Raw genomic sequence first — 25,187 nt, 5'->3', positions numbered from 1 at the left:
CGATTCTTTTTATAGTTATAGTAAACTTGGTGATAATTTTGTTGTTTCTTAAACTGTTTAGATTTTGAATTTGATTTAGGTTTGTATTTTGGATTTTGGTTTGGTTTATTTAATTTTATATAATGTATTTTTTCTTTAGGTATATAATATTGATTAAGTCCTACTTGCGTGGTCAGACACGCTTTCGGAACCCAAGCTAAATTGGTTGACTTGTATTGGGTTATTAATGATTTGAAGGTTTTATTTGAATTTGACTTATATCCTAGTCCGGTTTTATTATAACATGCTTTTTGATTGTTTAGGATTAAGTCTAGATTTTTTGATCTTGTTGTAAATTTTTCTAGCATTTCTTTTAAATCTTTAACATCATTTTTTAACGATAGATTTTCCTCTTCAAGTGTTAGATCTTGAGTTGGATTCGAATTTTTTAATTGTTCCTTGAGGTTTTGATTTTCCTCAAGAAGTGATTTGTTTTCATTTTCTAATTTAGTTAATTTACTATTTAAACAGGAAATAATTCTAAAAAAAATTTTGTTTAAATTAAAGTATACCTCATTCGGGCCTTCGGAAACGAGTACGGACTCGTGGCTTGTTTCGGGTTCAGACCCGTCTTCATCTTCCGACTCGTTTTCTGTTTCGGCTTCGCGGGCCATCAGTGCGAGGTGGCTCTGATGTTTCTGCTCTTCTTCCTCCGATTCGTCCGAGGAGTCGTCCCACGTTGCTTTGAGTGCCTTCTTTTTGGTTGGCTTTGGTTTGTCGAACTTTAGTTTTGGACATTCGTTCTTGTAATGTCCCTTTTGTTCTGTAGCAAGTCACGTTCTTTTGTTCCGAGGGAGAGCTGATCTTTTGAAGATCCTTTTTGCTGAAGCTCCTCTTTCTCCTGGTGAACATTTTTCTTACCAAGTTCACCAGGTGTTCTTCGTCTTCGGAGTCTTGGTCAGATTCTTCTTCAAATTCAGGCTTGCTTTTCTTTTCTTTGGAGGAACCTGCAAATAGAGCTATACCTTTCTCGGCTCCAGCATTAGTTTGTTCGTGTAATTCTAATTCACAAAACAGCTCGTCTAATTTTAAGTTGGAAAGATTCTTAGAAATTTTGTAGGCATCCACTATTGATGCCCACAAACTATTACGTGGAAAGGCGTTTAAAGCGTACCTTATTAAGTCTCTGTTCTCCATTTGGTGGCCTATCGCATGAAGCCCGTTGAGGATGTCCTTGATCCTCGCGTGTAGTTGATTCGCTGTTTCTCCTTCCTACATTTTTATATTAAAAATTTTATTTAGAAGCAGGTCTCGTTTTGTTACCTTAGCGTCGCTCGTTCCCTCGTGCAGTTCGATCAGCTTGTCCCATAGCTCTTTAGCGTTTTTGTGTGGACCGACTCTGTTTAGTTCTTCTCTTGTCAATCCGCACTGTAGAGTGTTGATCGCTTTATTTTCTGTTGATGCTTTTTTTCTTGAGATCTGCTGTCCAGTCTTCAGGATCCACTAGATTCCCGGCGTTGTTCACTGGAATTTTGTAAGGTTTCGTAATGCTCATCCACTGGTCGAAGTCTGTTTTGAGGTAGACCTCCATGCGCTTCTTCCAGTAAGGGAAGTCGTCCCCGTTGAAGAGTGGAGGTCGCACTGTGCCGAATCCTTCTTGTTGGGACATTCTGTGCACAGGTAAATAACCAAAAAAAATATCCCAAGACTTGGTCTTGGATTAGTAGTGCGGGAAGAGAAAAATAGAAAAAAATCTAGATTCATGTTGCACTAATTTAAATTGATTAAGTTAACGAAATACCAGTTTTAAAATTAATTATTAAAAAAACAAAAACAATTCACCCCCTGTCTGATTGGTGGTTGCACCAAATCAGAGCGGTACCTGCTCTGATACCACTTGTAGGACCGTTAGATTCGATAGAGGGGGGGGGGGTGAATATCGATTCGAAAAAAGAGTTTAAACGCAGCGGAAAAGTAAAATAGACACAATGGTTTTACTTCGTTCGGAGCCTGTGACGACTCCTACTCGAAGGCCCGTGGTCCTTGACCACTTTCGTTGGGCAATCACTAGCAATTCGGAATAATTACAAAAGAACCGTACAGGGAATGCTAATGAAACTGAAAAACAAATACCGACAAAAGGGAAAAGAACGGAGCGTAGTGTCGGAGCTTTGTTGGCGTCGCACTGAGCGTCGAGCAGCAAGACCAGCAGTAGAAGAGTTCTCAACTTGATTGATGATTGATCTGAAGCTCCTGTCTGGGGCTTCTTTTATATGCTGTTCCGGGCGCCTGGATCCCTTCCGGGCGCCTGGAATGTGACGAAACTGCTCAAATCGAGATGCTCCACGTGGCGACGACTTGGCTGGATAAAATTCGCCTTCCGGGCGCCCGGACTACCTTGTTCCAGAAAACTCCCTTTTCCTGCAAAACAAAGTTAGTCCGAGGCAAATGTATATCCTGTAAAACAGATTGTTAGCACAGTTAAAGTTCAACAGATGGATAAACAGAGTATGACTTAGATTCCGTCTTTCCGAGACCGGAATCTAGTCACGATCTCGACTTAGATATCTGAAATGGATCTAAGTCGGATCGACGCCTAATGTTCCCTTCCCGGGAACGCATCCTCACAGTCACTCCCTTCCAGTGACTTACCTTGCTTACCTACCAGACGTCCGGTCAGCCGACCCGTCTGGACTTCTCGCCAAGCGTCCGGTCAGCCCGTCGACCCGCTTGGACTTCTCGCCAGCTATCCGGTCAGCCCGTCGACCTAGCTGGACTTCTCGCCAAGCATCCGGTCAGCCCGTCGACCTGCTTGGACTTCTCGCCAGCTATCCGGTCAGCCCGTCGACCTATCTGGACTTCTCGCCAAGCATCCGGTCAGCCCGTCGACCCGCTTGGACTTCTCGCCAGCTATCCGGTCAGCCCGTCGACCTAGCTGGACTTTTCCTGCACACTTGATCAAAGTGTCAGACAACAACACAACTAACTTAACCTATTTGTCATTCATCAAAACCTGGGTTAGACCGTTAGTGCTACCCGCACCAACATTCCGTCCCGGCTTTACGTCCCTCGAATACCGCGCATGTTCTTCACGCCCACCGGGTGTACTCTTCCGCAGCTCTCTCGTCCTTCGGAAGCACCGAGTCCGTCGGCTCCTTTCCTGTGTTGTCCTTCTCGCTAGCTGCGTCTTCCACACGACTTCCTGCGCTCCTAAGCTCCTGCACACTTAGACACAGGGATCAAACACAAAGCAGGACCTAACCTAAACTTGATTGATCACATCAAAACTACCACGGGTTCAACAATATTTAGGTAGGTCTATTTGTCCTGAATTGGATTCTGGGACAGCTAGAGTTCGCCGAAAGAAATTTGTTTTGTTGTATTAAATTGGTTGGCCGCTAGTTTGAGGCGATGAATTTTTGCTGATCGAGGTGAAGAATATGGCTTGTGGTTGGTTAGTTGGTCGGATGAGTTTGATTACACATGCTTTGGAGCAGTGACTTGTTGGTACTAGGTTTGGTTGCTGGGTTCATGGTTGGCTAACTCTGTTGTCATCTATCCTTTAGATGTTGTGGCTGGATTCGGTGTTGCAACCTATTACTTATATGGTGTAGAAGAAACATATAACTTTACCCACATTACAAGCTACCCTTGCCTTGCCTTGCCTTGGTTCCATGAAGTGCCGTGGTTGATAAAATGGAGAAGTCGAAGTGGAAAATATTTGGTTATCCGCCTTTGTTGCCGATGTGATCATCTTTTCCTAATTTTTCATTATGCGATTATTGAGGTTATGAATGGGATTTGACAATATCTATGTTTGATTTACTGAACCACGCGCTTATATTTCAAAAATGTTAAATTATGCCCTTATTTTATAAAATACCTCTTCGTATTTCATATCCAAACTCTTCCCGCCAAATTAATGCCCGAGCCTCTAAATTGTCACTCCTTTAGTGTCGTGCCTAAATTCATTTTACACGCAACTGTCGTCGTTCTAACTGTTTCAACAGCATATTAACCTCAAAAAGGAGCACCGATGATCTTAAAATGCTAAAAAATCTTTTTCCTCCAAAGAGTATCGGCGACTTCTAGAGCTCTCATGACAATATTGATGAGTTGAATTTGCCTTGGCTCAACGTAGTTGTTGATATTTATTCACCTTTTATTTTCTTTGGCACTTTCACATGTAGATTTTTTTACTTCGATACAAGATTTTTTAAAGGAATTTCCTTTATTTAAAGGGTTTTTGATCTCTACAAATGTAATGTGTCGTTTGCTATTTTGGTCAGATCAATAGAATTAGTATACTCTACTCTTTGGAGTCTTGAATCGATTGATACAAATTTAAGGTTTTCTATAAAACAAAAGTTCTTATCGGCCAAGGATGCCTAGAATTCATTCTTAATCATCATATACACATTAAAAAGACTTGGTAATATCTCCCCATGTCAATTTGTACTATTTTCAATTTATAATGGTCTATCAATCATGTTAGAATCACTTCGAGCCTCAAAACAGTTTCTTTCTAGCATTCCTTTTAGTCTGAAACATGCTATAATTCCCTGATTCAAAAACCTTCTAAGTTATAATTAAGTAAAAATCCAACCATTAATGAGTTTGACACTGTCAATAATGAGGCTAGACACATAACTATCACTCCTAAACCAACATAGATATGCTCCTTGCATTCTCTTGTATCATGCTAAAGTTTTAAGATTTCAGGATCATTTAAATAGTCAACATTCATTAATGAACTTAGATAAGTCACATTCAGTCCAAATTTATGACCTTCATTCACTTAACTTAAAACCTATTGACTAATGACCCCTTACCCCTTTTAGACATGAGTGATTGTTGGGAAAAAAAATCATCCCTCTTAACTTTTAGAATAATGTCATTGAAAAATTTAAACATCTTTTTAATATATATTATGTAGATGAGCTTCCCCCTAGTTAGAAAACTTAAAAATCTTTGATTCACTTTAAGATTGCACTAATATGCTCCTTACACTCTCTTGAGTTTGTCCATGCTAAAATTTCACAATTCTAGAATCGTTTAAGTCATTAATGGATTTGATCAAAACTCATTATTGAACCTAAAATATTTAAATTTAATCCAAACTTTGATCTATTATTTTCACTCCACTCCCCCTGAGTCTTATCATGGTAAACAAAAAAAAAAATTGACTCATGAACCCTTTCAACTTAGAGTGAATGTTCAAGAAAAAAAAGCACTCTTCTTGACTTGACAATGTCAATGTTGAACCTAAATGTTGGTCCCTTGGAGACCAGCTAGAGAGGGGTGAATAGCCTGCACAATAAAAACAAACAAAATTTCCTTTTTCGATCTTATAGCTCGATTAGAATAGACACTTGCATAAAATAAATAAGAGACTAATTAAAAAAAAAGAGGCACAAAAGAGTTACTTGGTTTGCAATCAGGGGATTACTAATCCAAGGAAGTTGTGTATGATCGAAAAGAATTTAGATATCTCCACAATGGTATGATATTGCCCACTTTGAGCCTAAGCCCTCATAGTTTTGCTCTTAGACTCTCCCCAAAAGACCTCATGCTAATGGAGATATCTTTTTCTTATAAACCCATGATATTTCCCATGTGTTTTCAATGTGGGACTATGTTTGCAACCTTGCAACCCCAACAAGTTGAAACTCACTAAACAATCTCCTTCAGACGGAGAAACCTCTTACAACAGTTGAAGCAATTAATTACAGAACAAAAATAAAGAGGAATCGTTTACAAGTGTTGTTATGACTTACTGAGATCAGGGCTGTATTTATAGCCCTGGTCGGGGCACTTGCAAAGGTTCCAAGCACCTGGAAGGGGATAAAATTTTATCCCCATCGCAACGGAACATGCCACGTCGTATTTAGCTGAGATTTCAGGTCTAGACGCCCAGAAGGGTTCCAAGCGCCCAGATAAAAAAGTCAACATTTTGTTGACTTTTGGTTCCGGTCTTATGCTTCTGTTCTACTCGCATTGGTCCTGGTCTTCCACTCCAGTTCCACTTGCTTGGGTGATTTCGGCCATCCGGAATAGGACTCATCCGAACCCATCTTCCGACCTTCTCGAGCAACCTTCTGCTCCATCTTCTCGTCCCTCGAAAACGCCGCTCACCTCCTTCTCGTCCGCTAACGTACACTTTCGCAACATCTCATCCCTCAAACACACCGAGCCCATCTACTCTCTCCCGTGCCGTCCTTCTCGCTAGCTGCGTCTTTCGCTCGAATTTCTGTGCTCTTAAGTTCCTGCACATTTAGACATAAGGGTTAAAAACACAACATAACCTAACTTGACTTAATTGATCACATCAAAACTACCACGGGGTACTTACAATCTCCTCTTTTTTGATGTGAGCAACCCAAGTTAAGTTAGGGTAAACCAAACATAAATAATAGTAAGGTAATGATTTTGCAAGTATAAAATATGCAAAAAAAAATAAAAATAATAATGAATGGTACCCTCCCCCTAGACTTAATATCTAATTTTCCCCCTTTGATTACATTAAAATGGAGTAATCTATGCAAAGTCTAATGGTTAAAATCAAGAAGTATTAAGTTTGGAAAATCTAGATTTTTCAATTTATGAACCATTTTTGGAAAAAAATTTAAGTTTTGAAAAAAATCTTAATAGAGAAAATAATAAAGTTCTATAGAAAAATATTTTTTTTTTTAGAAAAATAGCATTGTAAGGCTATTTTAACAGCGGAGCAATGAAATTTTATTTCTCTAAAAAAATTAATTTTAATTAATTTCTAACAGAAATTATGTAGACCAATTTATGTAAAAGCATTAGATAATTTTATAACAATTAAATACTTTAACAGTTAGTCAATTAAATATTCATTTCAGTAATTGACTTCTAGGCAGTGGCGAGATACTAGGCCTTTTTAGTTATTGGAATAACAACCATTTCTAGACAAAGCCTCTTAAAGAAATTAAATATTTAATTTTCTTTATAAAAACCCTAGGTCTAATTTAAAAAAAATTAAAAAATATGCACAAACGATAATTTTAACTTAAATATGATTTTAGAACCCAAAATAGATTCCTTCCAAATGGGTTAATTAAAAATAGCTTAGGGATATATCTCTGTGATATTCTTCTAATTTGGCCCTTATGTTATCTAAAATATCAATTTAGTCCATTATACTTTCTAACTTGTGAGTATGCATTATTTTTAATTTCTTCTTTCAATTTTTCATTTTATATTTTTATCTTATTGAAATCCTCTAGTCGACAAAATGCTGCTAAGGTAAATTTTAATTCTTCATTTTCTTTTAATAATTTTTTATTTTCTATCTCTAATTTGCAGGAACTCTTCAATAGTATTTTTATAAATTTAAATAATTGGTCAGGAGATAGGGACCGTACCTGATTTACCTTGTCAATTTTTGATGCTCCCCCTATAGTGTTGCTTTCCTCTAACGATGCTCCCCCTTCAACGATGTTCTCAATGCTCATTAAGGATGAGCTTGCTTTGTCTTCATCTTCTTGGTGACTTGCTATTAGCGCAAGTCCGACGATGGCTTCGATCTTCAATTCAGATGATGTTTCGTCCCACGTCGCCTTTAGATTTCGATGCTTTTTCTGGACTGGTCTTTTGTCCTTGTTCTTATCCTTGCTTTTCAATTTAGGACAGTTGTCTTTCATGTGCCCTTCTTCATTGCAGTGGTAGCATCTTATCTTTCTTGTTCTTCTTTTATCCTGCACTTGATTAAATTTATTAATTTTAAATAATTTTTTAAATCTCCTTACCATGAACGTCGTTTCATCATCATCGAGAGAAGATTCAAAGTCAGGTTCATCCACTTTAGCTTTTAGGGCAATGTTGTGCTTTGGCTCCTGTTTTAGATCTGCACATCTCGTTTCATGAATTTTAAAAGTTGAAAACAACTTTTCTAAAGTATTTAATTCTAGATCCTTAGAGATATAGTAAGCATCTATTAATGATGCCCATTCAGTAGTCCTAGGGAATGCGTTAAGCGCGTACCTTAGTAAATCTCGGTTGGTTATCTTTTCTCCGAAATTCGTGAGTCCGGTGATGAGTTCCTTTATTCTAGAGTGAAGGTGTGCAATGGTTTCACCTTCTTCTAATTGGAGGCTCCTGATATGGTTCCAGAGAAGATCCCATCTCGCGAGTTTTGCCTTTGAGGTCTCTTCGTGTAGTTCTACGAATTTCTTCCAGAGCTCCTTGGCTAACTCGTAGACTCCGAGCCGGTAGACTTCTTGAGGTGGTAAGACGCTAAGCAGATGAAACTCTGTTCTGCCTTTTGCCACGAAGTCGTCTTGCTCCTTCGTCCATTGGTATTCTTCTTTGCCCTTTGGTGCTACAAAATCAAATTTAATATTTAGTAGTAAATCGAAATCTGTCTTAAAGAATACCTCCATCTTTTTCTTCTAGCTTGTGAATTTCCCGTCAAACTTCGGTAGATAGATGCTCGGTCCGACCATCTCTTGTGCTTCGTTCGGTGGTTAGTCCTCTTGAAGCTGTTGGGCTTTGATACCACTTGTTGGTCCCTTGGCAACCGGCTAGAGGGTGAATAGCTTGCACAATAAAAATAAACAAAATCCCTTATGCGGAGGGAGGAGCCTACCTGGCATGAGTCAATTGCCACAGTGTAGGTCAAAGTCGAGGCGGTCAATGTCAGAGCTTAAGCAAGGCTCGGTCACACCTGAGCAGGAAGCGGTTCATTGGCCGATTGGAGGGATCATTATCCGATCGGCCATCTAAGTAAACCAATGTCTGGTCAACCCGGTCGATAGGAGAGCAAACTGAGCGGGCCAGGAGCCCAAACCGAGCGGACCACTCGTCCGGCTTGAGGTATGGCGTTGGTATTGTACACATAATGAACTGATAAAATAATAAATAAAAAAAGAAAAGACAAATAATTAATAAGGAAATGAGAAAACAAAAGAGAACACTCCATCTATCATTAAATGAGAAGAAGCCAAGACAAATTCCGTCGGTAATTAATATCATTAAACCGGGGAAGATGGAGGTCACTAAGAAAGGTATAAAAGAGTATGCCAGATATGGAGAAAGGCAAGATGAATCTCTATCCCTAGTACTTTCACTTTCTATTCTTCTTCTATTTCTGACTTGAGCGTCGGAGGGCCAACGTCAAAGACTCCTTCCCTAGTTTGGTTTTGTTTTGCAGAGAGGAGCAAGGTCTTCATCTAGTCAGCAGAACTGCCACATCCTTGGCTTTCCAGCTTCACGCCTTTGGACATGATCATTTTAGCGTCATCTGTGGGAACGTAGCCTGTAGCCGAATGAGAAGGTGAAAGACGCTGGATGACTCATAACAGTGACGCTGACGCAAGAGGATCTCGATGCACTAATACAAGCTCGAGTGACGAAGAAATTGGAGCAACAACAATAACAAGCGCTGGCCAATTGGCAAGCGCAGTAGCTTGCAGCTTCTGGGCAGGTCGCCAGGCTGAGCGAGGGGACCGAACTGAATAGCTTTCCATTCGGGGACCCGAACGAGAGATCGATCGACACCTATGGGGAAGCACCTCATGCGACAACCCCCTTACACTGAGTGTCATTATGGACTCCAATAGAAGAGAGGGCCCGAATGGATAGAGACTGGGAATCTTCCTCGGATGAGGCACCCGCTCGAGATACAAGGAAAAGGAAGGCATCCAAGAGGATAATTCACCCGAGCGGATCAATCAACAGTTCTCCAAGGGGGTTCTAAATGACCCTCTGCCAAAATATTACATCCCACTGACTATCGGGGAATATAATGGAGCGACTGACCCGATGACCATTTGGCCAAGTTTGATAACACAATCACACTTCACCAATACATGAATGAGGTGAAATGCTGAGTCTTCCTCACCATGTTATCTGGATCAGCACAACGCTGGTTCAAGCGATTGTCGAGCAACTCGATCCACAGCTTCAAGGACTTCCGAGCGGCCTTCCTGCACCACTTTGCTAGCAGTCGCCACCACCAGAAGACTAGTGTGAATCTATTCTCATTGAAGAAGGGGCCCTGAGAGCCATTAAGGATCTATATCCAGCGCTTCAATTGGAAGGCGATGGACATCCCAGCGCTTTCCTCAGATGTGTTGGTAAATGCCTTCACCTAATGGCTCACAGAAGGAGAATTCTTCCGTTTGTTTATCTGGAGACCGCCAAAGGACTTTGGACACCTAAAAAAAAAGGCCAATGAATACATCAACATGGGAAAAGCTCAGGTGGCAAGGAAGAAGGAGACGCATGCTGAGCCCGCAGGAGTATTTGAACGGCGGCAACCGAGCAGCCATCAACCTCCCAAGGGACCTCAATCAGGAGGAGCCCTGCCGCACGAGCCCAAGACACATGACGTGCAACATGTGGCGATCGCTCGTCCAAAGGCTGCAAAAGGCAAGGTGTGGACGCTGATGTTTTGCTCCTTCCACCAGTCAGCAACGCACAACACCCGGGACTGCTATGACCTGGCAGCTAGTAGGTCAGCCCAGCGGGGATATCACTGTCAATCATCATCACCTGATCGACGATAAAGGAACCGATTAACCGTTCAAAGTGAGGGAGAAAGGATAATGCCCGAACCACGCCACCATCGGCCTCAGCGTGGGAACAATCCAAGTCTCGCCCGATGCTTCACCGAGCAAAATGAATCGTCGGCACGGGAAGAAGAGAACTAGAGTAACGCAGCTCAGGAGGAGATAGGTATGATCGTAGGCGGGTCGACCGACAGAGATTTTAACCGAGCAAAGAAGTCACATGCTCGGTGACTCGAGATCCAAGTTGTTGGCTGCAGCAAGAAGAAAGTTGAAAGACCCGAAATCAGCTTCGACCCTAAAGACTTGGAGGGAATAGAGATCCCTCACGATGATACACCGATCATCTGAGCGGTAATTGCTAATTATACAATCCATCAAACTTTTGTTGATACAGGGAGCTCGGTGAACATCATATACAAAAAGGTATTCGACCAATTACAAAATCGATTGGAGCGAATTGCTGCCGATAACGACCCCGGTCTACAGTTTCATGGATAATGAAGTGTTGTCGATCGACCAGACCAAGATATCCATTTCATTTGGCGAGGAACCCTTGAAGAGGACAAGGACCATAAACTTTATTGTGGTAGATGCACCTCCAGCATACAACGTCTTATTAGGCCAACCAACCCTAAACGAGTTCTGAGCGGTGGTGTCCACCTACTACTAGAAGATTAAAGTTCCCGGTGGATGACAAGGTGGGAGAAGTCAAAGGTGACCAATTGACTGCTCGACGATGCTACATCGAGATAGTCAGATCAGAAGTAAGGACCACCCGAAAAAACCCGCGCTTGGAGGTTAACATCAACATTGAGAAGCCCCCGACGATGGTTTATGAAGAAAAGGAAGAAGTTTAGATTCACTCGAACCGATCGGATGCGACCACCTTCATTGCCGCTGATCTGGAGAGCGAGAAAAAGGTGGAGCTGTCCGCCTGCCTCAGGCGAAATCATAACATGTTCGCCTGGTCAACCCACGAGCTCCCCGAAATCTCGCCGAGTGTCTCCCAACACAAGCTTCATATCCAACCGGATGCCCAGCCTGTAAAGTAGAGGAAAAGGGACTTCAGCGCGGAGTAGAACCTGATCATCCGGGTAGAAATAAAGAAATTACTGGAGACCGGACACATCCGGGAAGTCCATTTCCCGAGTTGGCTCGCTAATATCGTGCTGGTCTCTAAACCGAGTAACAAATGGCAGGTCTACATCGACTTCCGTGACTTGAGTAAGGCGTGTCCAAAGGATTTCTATCCGTTGTCCCGGATAGACCAGATGGTGGACTCTACACTGACTACAAGCTGATCTGCATGCTCAAAGCATATCAGGGCTACCACCAAGTGTCGCTCACCCGAGAGGATCAAGAAAAGGTCAACTTTATCATGGTTGACAGAATGTTCTGCTTTAACATCATGTTGTTTGGACTGAAGAACGCCAGCGCCACCTACCAGAGGCTTATGAACAAGGTGTCTTAGAAACAAATCGACCGCAACTTGGAGGTATACGTCGATGACATATTAATAAAGTCAGCCCAAGCTGCTGATCTATGTGCAGATATCGAAGAAACATGCCGAATCTTGAGGACATACGGGATGAAGCTGAATCTGAACAGGTGTATGTTCGACGCTAAGAGTGGATGCTTCCTCAGATATATCGTCACCGAATGGGATATCGAGGCGAATCCGAGCAAGGTAAAGGCATTGCAAGACATGCCCCCGCCCCGTAGCTTGAAGAAGGCCCAACGGCTGTCCGGACAGATCACAACATTGTCTAGATTCATATCCAGGTCATCCGATCAGAATCTACCATTCTTCAACGTGTTGCACCGAGTGACAAGATTCTAGTGAGACGCGGAGTATGACCGGGCGTTGGAAGAACTCAAGGAGTATCTTAACTCCTTACCCGTGTTAGCTAAGTCGAGCGCCGAGGAGCCGCTTTGGATCTATTTTTGGTTCACCGACTATGCGGTCAGCTTAGTATTAGTCAAGCAGAACGACCATGAACAGCAACCCATGTACTTTTTAATCCATATATTGAAAGATACTGAATCCCGCTGCACTGGTCTCAAAAAATTAGCTTATGCTTTGGTGCTTGCCACTCGGAAACTCTGCTTGTACTTCCTCGCTCATCCGATCATCGTCATGACCAACAGTACCCTGAGAAGAGTTCTCCTCAACTGGAGGCGTTTGGGTGACTAATCAAATAGAAAATCAAACTAAGTGAGTTTAATATTCAATATCCACCCTGAACGGTGATCAAAGCTCAGGCCTTGGCTGATTTCGTCACAGAGGTCCAGAATGCTGAGCCAGTAGCAACTTGGAGAATATATGTCGATGGCTCGTCCACTTGACAAGGCAGTGAGATCGGTATTCTGCTCATTTCACCATGAGAAGACCGGATGTAACTTTCTGTTTGGCTGGATTATCAGGCTACCAACAACGAAACCGAGTATGAAGCCTTGATAACCAGCTTACAAGCAGCGCGGCATGTCAGAGCAACAAAAGTCCTTATTCACTCAGACTCTCAACTGGCCGCCCAACAGCTATTAGGGACGTTCGAGATTAGCAGCTCCTGACTCAAGTTATATGCATAAGCTTTTGAGAAACTGAAGATAAATTTTCAAGAGGTCACTATACAGAAGATCCCCTGATTGGACAATTAAGCAGCGGATGAACTGGCTAAGTTAGTTAGTTTATTATCACCAGTCATGATTAGTCAGCCAATTGAACATGTCTCATTGGTGGCGCACATCGACCAAATGGAGGGAGTAGTCTTCTCGATCGACTGGAGAATACCGCTGATTGAGTTCCTCCAATCGGGTAGCACGCAGACCGACCAGGAGGCAGCACGACTATTAAGAAAGAGGGTCAGATGGTTCACCTTGGTCGGAGATCAACTGTATAAGAGAATCTTCTCTAGGCTCCTGCTCAAGTGCGTTGGATCAGAGGACTCAAAGTACATCTTGTAGGAAGTGCACCAAGGCTCCTGTGGAAGCCTCCAAGCAGTCGTTCGCTGGCTCGAATGATTCTCCTAGCCGGACACTTTTGGCTAACTCTCTAAGAGGATGCCGCTCGGATAGTAACCACATGCCTGTCCTACCAAAGATATCACAACATCCCACGTGGATCGACCGAGGAGATAAAGGCATCCACGGTGTCTTGCCTGTTAGACCAATGGGGCATGGACATCATGGGACCGTTTCCCATGGTGATCGGTCGGTGAAGGTTCCCGCTCGTCACAGTGGACTACTTCTCAAAATGGGTGGAGGTCAAGCCACTGGCAAGGATAAGTGAGCAGATGGTCATCAAATTCATCTGGCAGAACATCTTGTGTCGGTTCGGTATCCCCCACCAGCTCGTCTCAGATAACGGGTGACAATTTGCGGGACGGGAGCTCATGGAGTGGTGCAAAGGCTATGACATCCAGGAGTCCTTCACCTCAGTGGACTACCCCAGAGCAACGGTCTGGCGAAAGTCACAAACTGGGAGATTCTTAGAGGCTTATGAGCTCGACTCAACCACGACGGGGGCAGTTCGGTCGACAAGCTCCCAAGTGTCTTGTGGGCATTTCACATGACTCCAAAAGAGGCGATCGACGTAGCACCATTCCAGCTGGTGTATGGAGGAGAAGCGATCGTCCCCGTGGAGGTTGGAGCAGAATTTGACCGGGTGCGACTCTACGATGAGGGAAACATCGAGTGGAGGTTAATGGAGCTCGACTTGATGGATGAATCACGTGATAAAGTTATCGTCCGACTAACGACATACCGACAGTGGATGAAGCAGAACTACAATCTAAGGGTGATCTTGAGGTCTTTTCAGGTCAACGATCTGGTCTGGAAGAGAGTTAAGCCAGTCGGGAATGTCACCAAGCTCGAGGCGCCATGGGTGGGACCTTACAAGGCCGTACAGAAACTCCGCTCGAGGGCCTACTACTTAGAAGATAAAAATGAAAGAAGGCTCGAGCGACCATGGAGCGCGAATCATCTCCAACCCTATAGGGCCGGATGAGAGGTGTGTGAGTAAATATAGATGTACTTGCGTATATGCCTTCTAGATGCAGGACAGACATGAATAAAAGCCAAGTTTCCAAACTCTTGAGTCGATTGACCGATTTAAAAGTCGAGCGGCGACTATAAACCTTTGTCTCCGTCAACAATCGGGCGATGACCTTAAACCCTTGTCTACGTCGATGGTCGAGCGGTGACCTTAAACCCTTGTCTACGTCGATGGTCGAGCGGTGACCTTAAACCCTTGTCTACGTCAACGATTGAGTGGCGACCTTAAACCCTTATCTATGTCAACAGTCAAGCGACGACCTTAAACCCTTATCTCCATCAGCGGTCGAACGACAACCTTAAATCCTTGTCTCCGTTAACGGTCGAGTGACGATATTAAACCCTTGTCTCTGTCAACAGTCGAGCGGCGATCTTAAACCCTTATCTACGTCAACGGTCAAGCGATGACCTTAAACCCCTTGTCTACGTCAATAGTTGAGCGGCGACCTTAAACCATTATCTCCGTCAATGGTCAAGCGGTGACCTTAAACCCTTGTCTCCATTAACAGTCGAGCGGTGACCTTAAACCCTTGTTAGCATCAACGATCGAGCGATGATCTTAAACCCTTATCGCCATCAACGGTTGAGCGGCAACCTTAAAACCCTTGTCACCATCAATGGTCGAGTGGCGACCTTGAACCCTGATTTTCATCAACGATCGATCGGCGACCTTAAACCCATGTCTACGCCATTAAACAGTCGAGCAGCGATCTTAACCACAAAACTGATAGAACGACTAAGAAAACAGATAGCCCGTTGCCGATCGGAAGAGCACGAGGCCACACGGGTATAACCAACTCAGTTTCGATCGAGTTTGAGTGACAACGCGTAAACTAAATGCAAGTCAAAAATCAAAAATGTCGAATGACAAGAAGGGATATAAGGGTTCACCGAACGAACGAGCATTCATTGATACTTCAAAAAATTACAGAAGCAAAACTCACACGAATATGCTCACTCCAAAAAATCTAAAATATCGTCGGGCAGCGACTCAGTCAGCTTGTCCCTACTGATGACCTTGCTTGTCAGAGCGGAGGGGAGGTAGCTGCCTTCCTTTAGTTGAGCGAGCGTCCCATCGATAGTAAGGCTGAATAGATGGAGTGCCCGATCAGCGACCCTGCCGTTAAAAGCGTCCGAGCAAATGTAGGCCTGCTTCATGATATTGAACCTGCTCGACTCAGCTCCTTAATAAATCTCTTAGGCTGCTCGGGAGACCTTCAGCTCTTCCTTTAACTTGGCTAGATCTTCATCTTTGGCGTTGAGCTGGGTGTTCACTACGGTCTGCTCGGTCGATCGTCCATCCCGTTTGGCCTTCAATGTGGCCTCAACCTCCTTTAGGTTTTAGGCCAACACTCGAGACTCCTTATTTTTTATCTCCAAGTCCTCGATGGCAAGGAGCTTCCTCGTGTTATCCAAATTGAGCTTGGGCTCGAAGGAGCTGACCTGTTTATCAAGCCGAGCCAATTGTGCAGCCTGCTCGGTGCCTTTGCTCTTCTTCGCCTCAACCTGCTCGGAGCTCTTATTTAGATCGGCTCGTAATTGGGTCATCTCAATGTTCATTTGCTCCAATGTGCTTGAGAAGCAAATGATTGGCCACTCGTTGCATGGAGCTGCTGGACTTCATGCTCCAAGTAAGCAAGCCTGTGGCATATGGCTAGGCTTCTCACCCAATACTGAAAAAAATGCTAAGCATTATGCAAACTGAGCGGATGAGAGAAAGGGGAAAGGAATACATACCCGAGTAGACATCTAGGTGTGGCTATTAGCCAGTTCCCCCAGAGCTACAATTGTCGCACGGGCTCAGGCATCAACTCAAATATGTGTGAGCGACCCTTGTATTCTTATTTGATGCTCGGGGATGAGGGACACTGGGTTGTCCGAATGGCGGTACTCGTTGGTCAGAAAGTGAATGATTGCTGTTATTGATCTCTGACTGCTCAGGTCAAAAGGTGCAGAAGTTGCCCGACCAGTGGGCTGTGAAGAGATTGGCCGAATGCGGGACACCTGTGTCGCTGGTAGAGGAGGGGGCATGAAGGCGGTCGGTGGTGTGCAGATCATCCCTTGAGGCAGCCCGGACAATGAAGATGTCCGGTCGGAGGACAGGGATGCAGGGAGTTCCCCAAGGCCCTGCTCAAGAGGTGGAAGAGAAGTATCACCCCGCTCGAATGGAGGTCGAGAGCTGATCGTGGTAGGAGTCTGTAGGGCTGAAGTGGTAGTTCGGGAGGAACTTTTCGCTCGGCGCCTCTTGCGGTGTTGCAGGGGCACATCAGAAGTTGCGGACTCCAAAGCGACAACGATCGGGACCATGGATGGTGGTTCAGGTAGAAGGTCCACTGTGGCAATCGTCGTATCACACGCGGCTGCCCGACTTCCTCCAGCACTGCTCCTTAGCACTGGAGTTCCCTTCTCCTTGCCAAGCGGATCCTTGTGGGAACCGACTGGCTGCAAATCGCGGCTCTCTAGCTCGGCCACGACCACGACGTTGATGTCTGCATCTGCATGCTTACACTTGCTGGCCAGACGCGTTCGCAACATGATTTGAGCTGTACAAAAGAAAGAAAAATCAGTTAGATTCAAAGGTTGGGGAAAAGAAAGAGCATACCTAGGCTGGACGGAAGCCTTATGTGGATCGGGCTCAGGTCAAACACGTAGAGGACGCCCTCTAGCAGCAACTTGTGTATATGGTATTTATAATAGGCCAAGCAGGAAGTTGCATGAAGGTAGTCTGAGCGGCTCTTATATTTCTTGAGCTCGGGAGGGTTCGACACCTCTAATTGCCACATGGTCAGAAATTTTGGCTGCTCGGGAAAGCGAACAAAGAAGTAGTAGTCATTCCAATGTTTGTTGGAGGACAACATCTTATCAAAGAAAACTAGGTCCACTCGAGTTTGGAAGAGAAAAGTCCCCGGCTCATACAATTTGGGATAATAGAAATAGTGGAAGAACCGAGGAGTAAGAGAAATGTCGTATAAGCGGAACAGAATGACGACCCCGCATAGCAGCCGAAAGGACTTCGACACTAGTTGATGGAGAGAAATATGAAAATATTTACAGACGATAAAAAAGAAAGAGTGGATCGGAAATCGCAAACCGATGGTAAATTGGTCCCTAATGAAACATACAAAACCCGGAGGCAACTCATTCGGGCGGTCAAAGGTCGAAGGAAGACCGATTTGATAATCGGAAGGAATTTCAAAGGCAGCTTTCAAACTCTCAGCATCACCTCCGTCGAACTTGGACTCGATGGACGTGTACTAGAGCCCAGGGATGGAGACAGGAGGTTGAGAGGAACTTGCCATCGGAAATAAACGTTGACAAGAAACAACATAGTTGTTCAATTGAAAGAAAGGATGCTAATAACAATGAATAGATCCGGTTGAACGGTACAAAAAGCTTACTAGAGAGATCGCTACGATCGCCGGAAAGAAAGAAGAATGCAATGTTTCTGGAAAGCTCGAAGACGAGGACGCAGAGTGAGGAAGATGACGACCCATGCGAGGTTTATAAACCTCACGACCGATCAACCTCAGCCATCCGATCTACAACTACGAAAACCTAGAAGCAGATCCCATCGTTGATTTTGAAAAGGTGCACGCCTCGTTGCAAGAGAATATTCGCCTGCCACATCGAGCGTGCGGCAGCAGTGAGGGACACGTGTCCTTTCATCACCAGATAATATTTAATGAGCTTAGTTAAAAAGGTGTGGCCGCGTGCTCGACCATAACTATCAGGGATTTACACAGTCTTCAAGAAATCTAGATGACGTCATCTAAGACCCAGCTCTCTGGAGGACGTGTAAGGACAAGGAAAATATGTGCCAAGTGTTGCTGCTCATCGTCCCGATCAGCACAAAGAATGGATCACAGGGCTGAACCCGACAACAACAAAATGAAGCTGAGCAATGTTGGCTTGTGGGTCGATCAGTGTTTATAGACCGAGCACAGCCCGATCGAACACTGTAGCATTTGGGCCGAACGGGCATCAGAGTCGCTGAAGACACATCTTGTCCAATCAGTTGGACTTACAACCTCCTTCGACTAGACTTGAAGGGAAGGCTTGTGATGTGGCGATAGGGAGGAGCCTACTTAGCACTGTAGGACCGTTAGATTCGATAGAGGGGGGGTGAATATCGATTCGAAAAACAAGAGTATAAATACGCAGCGGAAAAGTAAATGAACACAGTTGTTTTTACTTCGTTCGGAGCCTGTGACGACTCCTACTCGAAGGCCCGTACTCCGTGAGTACTTTCGTTGGGCAATCACTATCAATTCGAATATTACAGAGTTAAGTACAAGAATTGACAGATAAAGAAAATACCGACAATAGAATTAAAACAAAATCAGCACTGAGTCGGAGAGCTTTTCGTGGCGTCGCAAGAGCAGAGAGCAGCAGATCTTGAATTCTAAGTTGATACTGAAGCTCCTGCCTGGGGCTTCTTTTATATGTTGCTCCGGGCGCCTGGATTCCTTCCGGGCGCCTGGATTCCTTCCGTAGCTGCTTAAACCGAGATGCTCCACGTGGCGACGCTCAATCGGGATAAAACTTGCCTCCCAGGCGCCCGGATCCCTTCCGGGCGCCCGGACCTCCGGGCGCTCGGACCACCTTTCTCCAGAACAGGTCCTTCTCCTGCAAGACAAGGTTAGTCCGAGGCAAGTATAATAAATTTCCTGCAAAACAAAGTGTTAGCACAGTTCATGAGTTTGACATGAAAAAGTATGACTTAGATTCCGTCTTTCCGAGACCGGAATCTAGTCACGATCTCGACTTAGATATCCGAAATGGATCTAAGCCGGATCGACGCCTAATGTTCCCTTCCCGGGAACGCGTCCTCACAGTCACTCCCTTCCAGTGACTTACCTTTACTCACCTGCCAGACGTCCGGTCAGCCCTTCGACCCGTCTGGACTTCTCGCCAGCTATCCGGTCAGCCCGTCGACCTAGCTGGACTTCTCACCAAGCGTCCGGTCAGCCCGTCGACCCGCTTGGACTTCTCGCCAGCTATCCGGTCAGCCCGTCGACCTAGCTGGATTTCTCGCCAAGCGTTTGGTCAGCCCGTCGACCCGCTTGGACTTCTTGCCAGCTATCCGGTCAGCCCGTCGACCTAGCTGGGCTTCGTGCCAGACATCCGGTCAGCCCGTCGACCTGTCTGGGCTTCTCCTGCACACTCGATCAGAGTGTTAGACAACAACAGACTAACTTAACCTGATTTGTCATTCATCAAAATCTGGGTTAAATCGTTAGTGCTAACCGCACCAACAAGCACGAGTCAATTGCCACGGTGTAAGTCAAAGTCAAGGAGGTCAAAGCCAGGGCTTAAGCAAGGCTCGGCTGCACCCGAGCGGGAAGCGGTTCATCGGCGGATCGGAGGGATCATTGTCCGATCGACTATCTGAGTAAACCAGTGTCTGGTCAACTCGGTCGACATGAGAGCAAACTAAGTGGGCCAGGAGCCCGAGCCGAGTGGACCACCCGTCCGACTCGAGGTATGACATTGGCATTGTACACATAATGAATCGATAAAATAATAAATAAAAAAAATAAAAGACAAATAATTAATAAAGGAAAGAGAAAATAAAAGAAAACACTCTATCCATCATTATATGAGAAGAAGCCAAGACAAAGACGTCTTCTGTCAATAATTAATATCATTAAACAGGAGAAGATGGAGGGTCACTAAGAAAAGTATAAAAGAGTATGTCAGGTATGAAGAAAGGCAAGATGAATATCTGTCCCTAGTACTTTCACTTTCTATTATTCTTCTATTTCTGACTTGAGCGTCGGAGAGTCAATGCCAAGGACCCCTTCCCCTTCTCTGGTTTGGTTTTATTTTGTAGAGGAGCGAGGTCTTCATCCAGTCAGCAGAACTACCACATCCTCGGCTTTCCAGCTTTATACCTTCGGACAGGATCGATCCCCTTTCTTGATCTTATAGCTAGATTAGAATAGATACTGATTAAAAAGAAGAGACATAAAAGGGTCACTTGGTTTGTAATTAGGGGATTGCTAATCTAAGGAAGTTGAAGCTCACTAAACAATCTCCTTCAGGTGGAGAAGTCTCTTACAGCAGTTGAATCACTTAATTTCAGAACAAAACTAAAAAGGAATCATTTACAAGTGTTGTCCTGACTTACTGGGATCAAGGCTATATTTATAGCCCTGGTCGAGTTTATTGGAGCAGCGGAGACCGGCAAGAGGGGGATGAATTGCTGTAAAAAAAAACAAACTATACCCTCCTCGGATTTCAACTCGAAATTTAAATCAGCAATAAAATAACAACTAAATTAAGGAGACAGAAAAAGAAACAGAAACAGAATTTAACCTGGTTACAACCAAGGAGGTTATTAATCCAGGGCGATGAAAAGCTCTACTAGCAGAATCTCCTTCACTGTAGGTGGATAAACCTTTTTACACTTAGAACGCTCACTTAGTTGCTAGGAATTGATTACAAGTTGGATGCTTGAGTTGTTTTTGAATTCCTAGCTCCAGGGGCCTTTTTATAGCTCCTGTAAATTCTATCCCGAGGGTCCAAGGCGCCTCCAACAAGGTTTAAGGCGCCTCCAGCTCGGTCAGCGGATAAAACTTTATCCGCAGCGCAAACGGTCAAAACAGACCTGTTGAAGGCGCCTTCAACAGGGTTGAAGGCACCTTCATGATGGAGGCGCCTCCAAGCTGGCAGCTCCATTTTTCAGCTTGGTTTCTTCAGCTTCCGATGCTCCGTTCTTTTGGGTGATTGCGGCCAACCGGAATAGGGCTCACCCGAACCCAATTCCCGGCCTTTTCCTCGAGCAGCCTTCCATCCCGGCTTAACGTCCCTCGAACGCCGCGCACGCTCTTCACGCCCACCGGAGTACTCTTCCGCAGCTCTCTCGTCCTTCGGACGCACCGAGCCCGTCGGCTCCATTCCCGTGCCATCCTTCTCGCTAGCTGCATCTTCCGCTCGACTTCCTGTGTTCCTAAGCTCCTGCACACTCAGACACAAGGATCAAATACAGCAGGACTTAACCAACTTAGTTGATCACATCAAAACTACCATGGGGTCCAACAATCTCCCCCTTTTTGATGTGCATCAACCCAAGTTCAAGTTAGGGTTAAAATAGACATAAAAAGTAATTTTAAAGAAAAATTACTAAACTAACAAGTTAAACATAATTTTTGCAATTAGTAAAATTGCAACACTTTATAAAAATAAAGGAAAATTTAAAATTTTCTAACTCCCCCTAAACATTTATAAAAATAATAAAAAAATTTTAAATTTATCTAACTCCCCCTAAACTTGTACTTTTCTCTCCCCCTTTGATCACAGCAAAAATGGGGTCTTAAAAATTTTCAAGTAAGATTGAAGTTTTTGAAAATTTTCTAAGTTAAAAATGATTTTTTTTTAAATGCTAAGTTAAAATAAATTTTCCAAAAAAAAAAATTCTAAGGAATTTTTGTTTAATTTAACAAATATTTGATAAACTTTCAAAGTATTTTTTAATTCTTGTTTAATGCTTTTTCAGAAAGTTAATTAAACATGTTCTTTCAAGATTTTAGCTTCCAGGTCGTGGCGAGGTACTAGGCCTTCTTGGTTATTGGAGTAACAACAACTTCCTTAGACAAAGCTTCCATAGAGAATTTCAATGTTTAATTTTCTCACTTTAAGCTTTTAATTTTTGAAAAATTAACTATGCACAGATTTTGGAACCCAATAGAGGTTCCTTCCTACAGGATTATTCAAAAATCTAGGGGGTACATAGTTTCTTGGTATTTTTCTAAGTTGACCTTGATGCTTCCTTATATACCAATTTAATTTACCATAAATTCTAATTTTTGACTTTGAAAATTTCTTTAAGCATGCATCATTTTTCAATTTTTCAATTTCTAATTTTAAATTTTCATTTTCTGATTTTAGATGATCATACATTTCTAACGGGCATGCTCTTGCTAGGTTCAACTTTAGTTCAGCATTCTCTTTTTCTAATTGATCTAACTCTTTAGAAAGAGACTTGATAAATTTGAAAGATTGAGTTGGGGTTAGATTGCGTACCTTACTTACCTGGTCTGGTGACGCTCCCCCTTCACTGCTGCTTTCTTCTTCTGATGTTCCTCCCCCTTCATCGATGCTCATCTCTGAGCCTGAGTCTTCTTCCGGTTGATGGTTCACCAATAGCGCTAACCCTGAGAATTCTTCGATGTCCGACTCAGAGGTTGACGAATCTGACCAAGTAGCCTTCAGATTCTTGTGCTTGGAGGATTCTGGTTTCTTGTATTTTGGCTTTGCCCTTTCTTTCTCCTTTCTCTTTAGCTTTGGGCAGTCATCTTTGATGTGTCCCTCTTCGTTGTAGTTGTAGCAGCGGACCATCCTCTTCTTTCGATGATGCCTCTGCGATTTAAATTTATTAGTACTAAAAAACTTATTGAAGCGTCTTACCAGTAGTGCCGCTTCGGATTCGTCGACTGAGGCTTCGGAGTCAGAACTGTTCATCTTTGCCTTTAAGGCAATGTTCTGACTTGTCTTCTCTGCTCCGTTGGGTTCTGAAACTCGAGATTCGTGAAGTTCAAAAGTTGAAAATAATTGTTCTAACGTACTTATCTCGAGGTCCTTAGAGATGTAGTACGCATCTACTAAGGAGGCCCACTCTGGAGTTCTCGGGAAGGCATTGAGCGCGTATCGGATAGAATCCCGGTTGGTTACCTCTTCTCCAAGGTTCGTTAGTTGCGTTATCAGCTCCTTGATTCTCGCCTGGAGTTGCGCTACCTTCTCGCCTTGGTTCATCCGGAGGTTCGTTAACTGGTTCCGGAGAATGTCGTGCTTCGCTAGCTTCGCTTCGGAAGTTCCTTCGTGAAGCTCCAGGAATTTCTCCAAGAGATCTTTCGCTGAGTCGTAGCTTCCGATCCGATTTACCTCCTGCGACGGCAGCACACTGAGCAGGTGGAACTCTGCCTTTCCGTTGGCGACGAAATCGGCTTGCTCCTTCTTGCTCCATGTGTTTTCTTCTTTGTCTTTCGGCGTTGCAAAACCATATTTCATTGTAATAAGAATATCAAAATCCGTTTTAAAAAATACCTCCATTTTGCGCTTCCAAGTGGCGAAGTCTCCGTCGAACTTCAGGGGATGAATGTTCGCTCCGGCCATCGTCTTGATCGTAGTGCTTCAGTTGGCGGTTAGTCCTTCTGAGGTGATCAGGCTCTGATACCACTTGTTAGAGCAGCGAAGACCTGCAAGAGGGGGGTGAATTGCTGTAAACAAAAACAAACTATACCCTCCTCGGATTTTAACTCGAAATTTAAATCAGCAATAAAATAACAACTAAATTAAGGAGACAGAAAAAGAAACAGAAACAGAATTTAACCTGGTTACAACCAAGGAGGTTGTTAATCCAGGGCGATGAAAAGCTCTACTAGCATAACCTCCTTCACTGTAGGCAGAGAAGCCTTTTTACACTTAGAACTAGGGCTGTAAACGAGCCGAGTCAAGCTCGAGCCAGCCTTGGCTCGAGCTCGGCTCGATTCGATTTAGATCAGCTCGGCTCGAGCTCGAGCTCGATCAATCTTATAAATTTAAGCTCGAGCTTGGCTCGATCATTTAATCCTAGGCTCGAGCTTGACTCGAAAAGCTCGAATTAAATTCAAGCTTTCGAGCTCGAGCTCAGCTCGAGTCATAACCTAAGCCAATTTTACAGTATTTTTTTATATTGTAAATCAAACAATAACAAGTTTAAATAAATAATGATCAAATTCATCCCTAAAATTAAACATCAAAACATCAATTATTCATCTATGAGATAAAAGAAAACTACTTGAAGTTCAAACATCACAAATTCACAACACGTGAGATAAAAGAAAACTACTTGAAGTTCAAACATCACAAATTCACAACACATATCTCAAATTCTTAGTCTCAGATAATAAAAAACATAAATCAAAAACACAATTATCTCATAAAACACTATTCTTGTTGCCAAAATATCAAACTTCATTTCAAATTTCCAACAAAATTAACCAAATCCAAAAACATGATATTCCAAATTCAAACCATCCAAAGTTCCAAACTGCTCAAAACACTAAATTTCTGCAACAATGAATATCTTCATCTCCATCTCAAATTCTCAATCATACCACCTATACTACAATCTGCATTCAATAACATGAAGTAATATTAAGCTTAGTTTAACTGCAATAGCACAATCTGCATTTAACAATAGTAACTGATATTAAGCTTAACTGTAATAGCACAATAATTACACTGGAAACACATGTTAAACAAAGAACTAAAATCTTACTTACTTTAAGAGGTAGATACTGGAAGAACAATTTCTTGATAAGTTTTAGCTTTCTGAAAAAGTAAAAATCAGATCAATAAGTGATTAAATACATTAGTATGCAACTTAGAAAGCTAATAATGAAATTTAACTTACTTTAGTCTTCTTTTTCAGTCCATGTATATGTCGAAGCCAATCACCCCCACACAGTAGAGTTTGCACTGTGTCTGGAGAGAGAGATGAACGATAAGAATCAATAACTCTTGTCCCTGCACTAAATGTTGCTTCTGAAGCCACTGAACTCACTGGAATAGCTAAAATATCAGCTGCTATCTTTGACAATATTGGATATTGCATTCTATTCATTCTCCACCATT

The 25,187-nt window shown here is 43.3% G+C and overlaps 1 protein-coding gene across 1 annotated transcript; it reads left to right on the top strand.

Annotated features, from left to right (window-relative positions):
* Nucleotides 1-14,085: 14,085 nt before the first annotated feature.
* LOC122048782 lies at nucleotides 14,086-14,523 on the top strand. Its single transcript, XM_042610305.1, has one exon. It carries the CDS (start codon nucleotides 14,086-14,088, stop codon nucleotides 14,521-14,523), a length of 438 nt encoding a protein of 145 aa, XP_042466239.1.
* The last annotated feature ends 10,664 nt before the right edge of the window (nucleotides 14,524-25,187 follow it).

Source organism: Zingiber officinale, chromosome 2B, assembly GCF_018446385.1.
Source record: "Zingiber officinale cultivar Zhangliang chromosome 2B, Zo_v1.1, whole genome shotgun sequence".
Classification (NCBI taxonomy): Eukaryota; Viridiplantae; Streptophyta; class Magnoliopsida; order Zingiberales; family Zingiberaceae; genus Zingiber; species Zingiber officinale.
The sequence above is the reverse complement of the archived record's forward strand: the minus strand, read 5'-3'. Positions and strand labels throughout refer to the sequence as shown.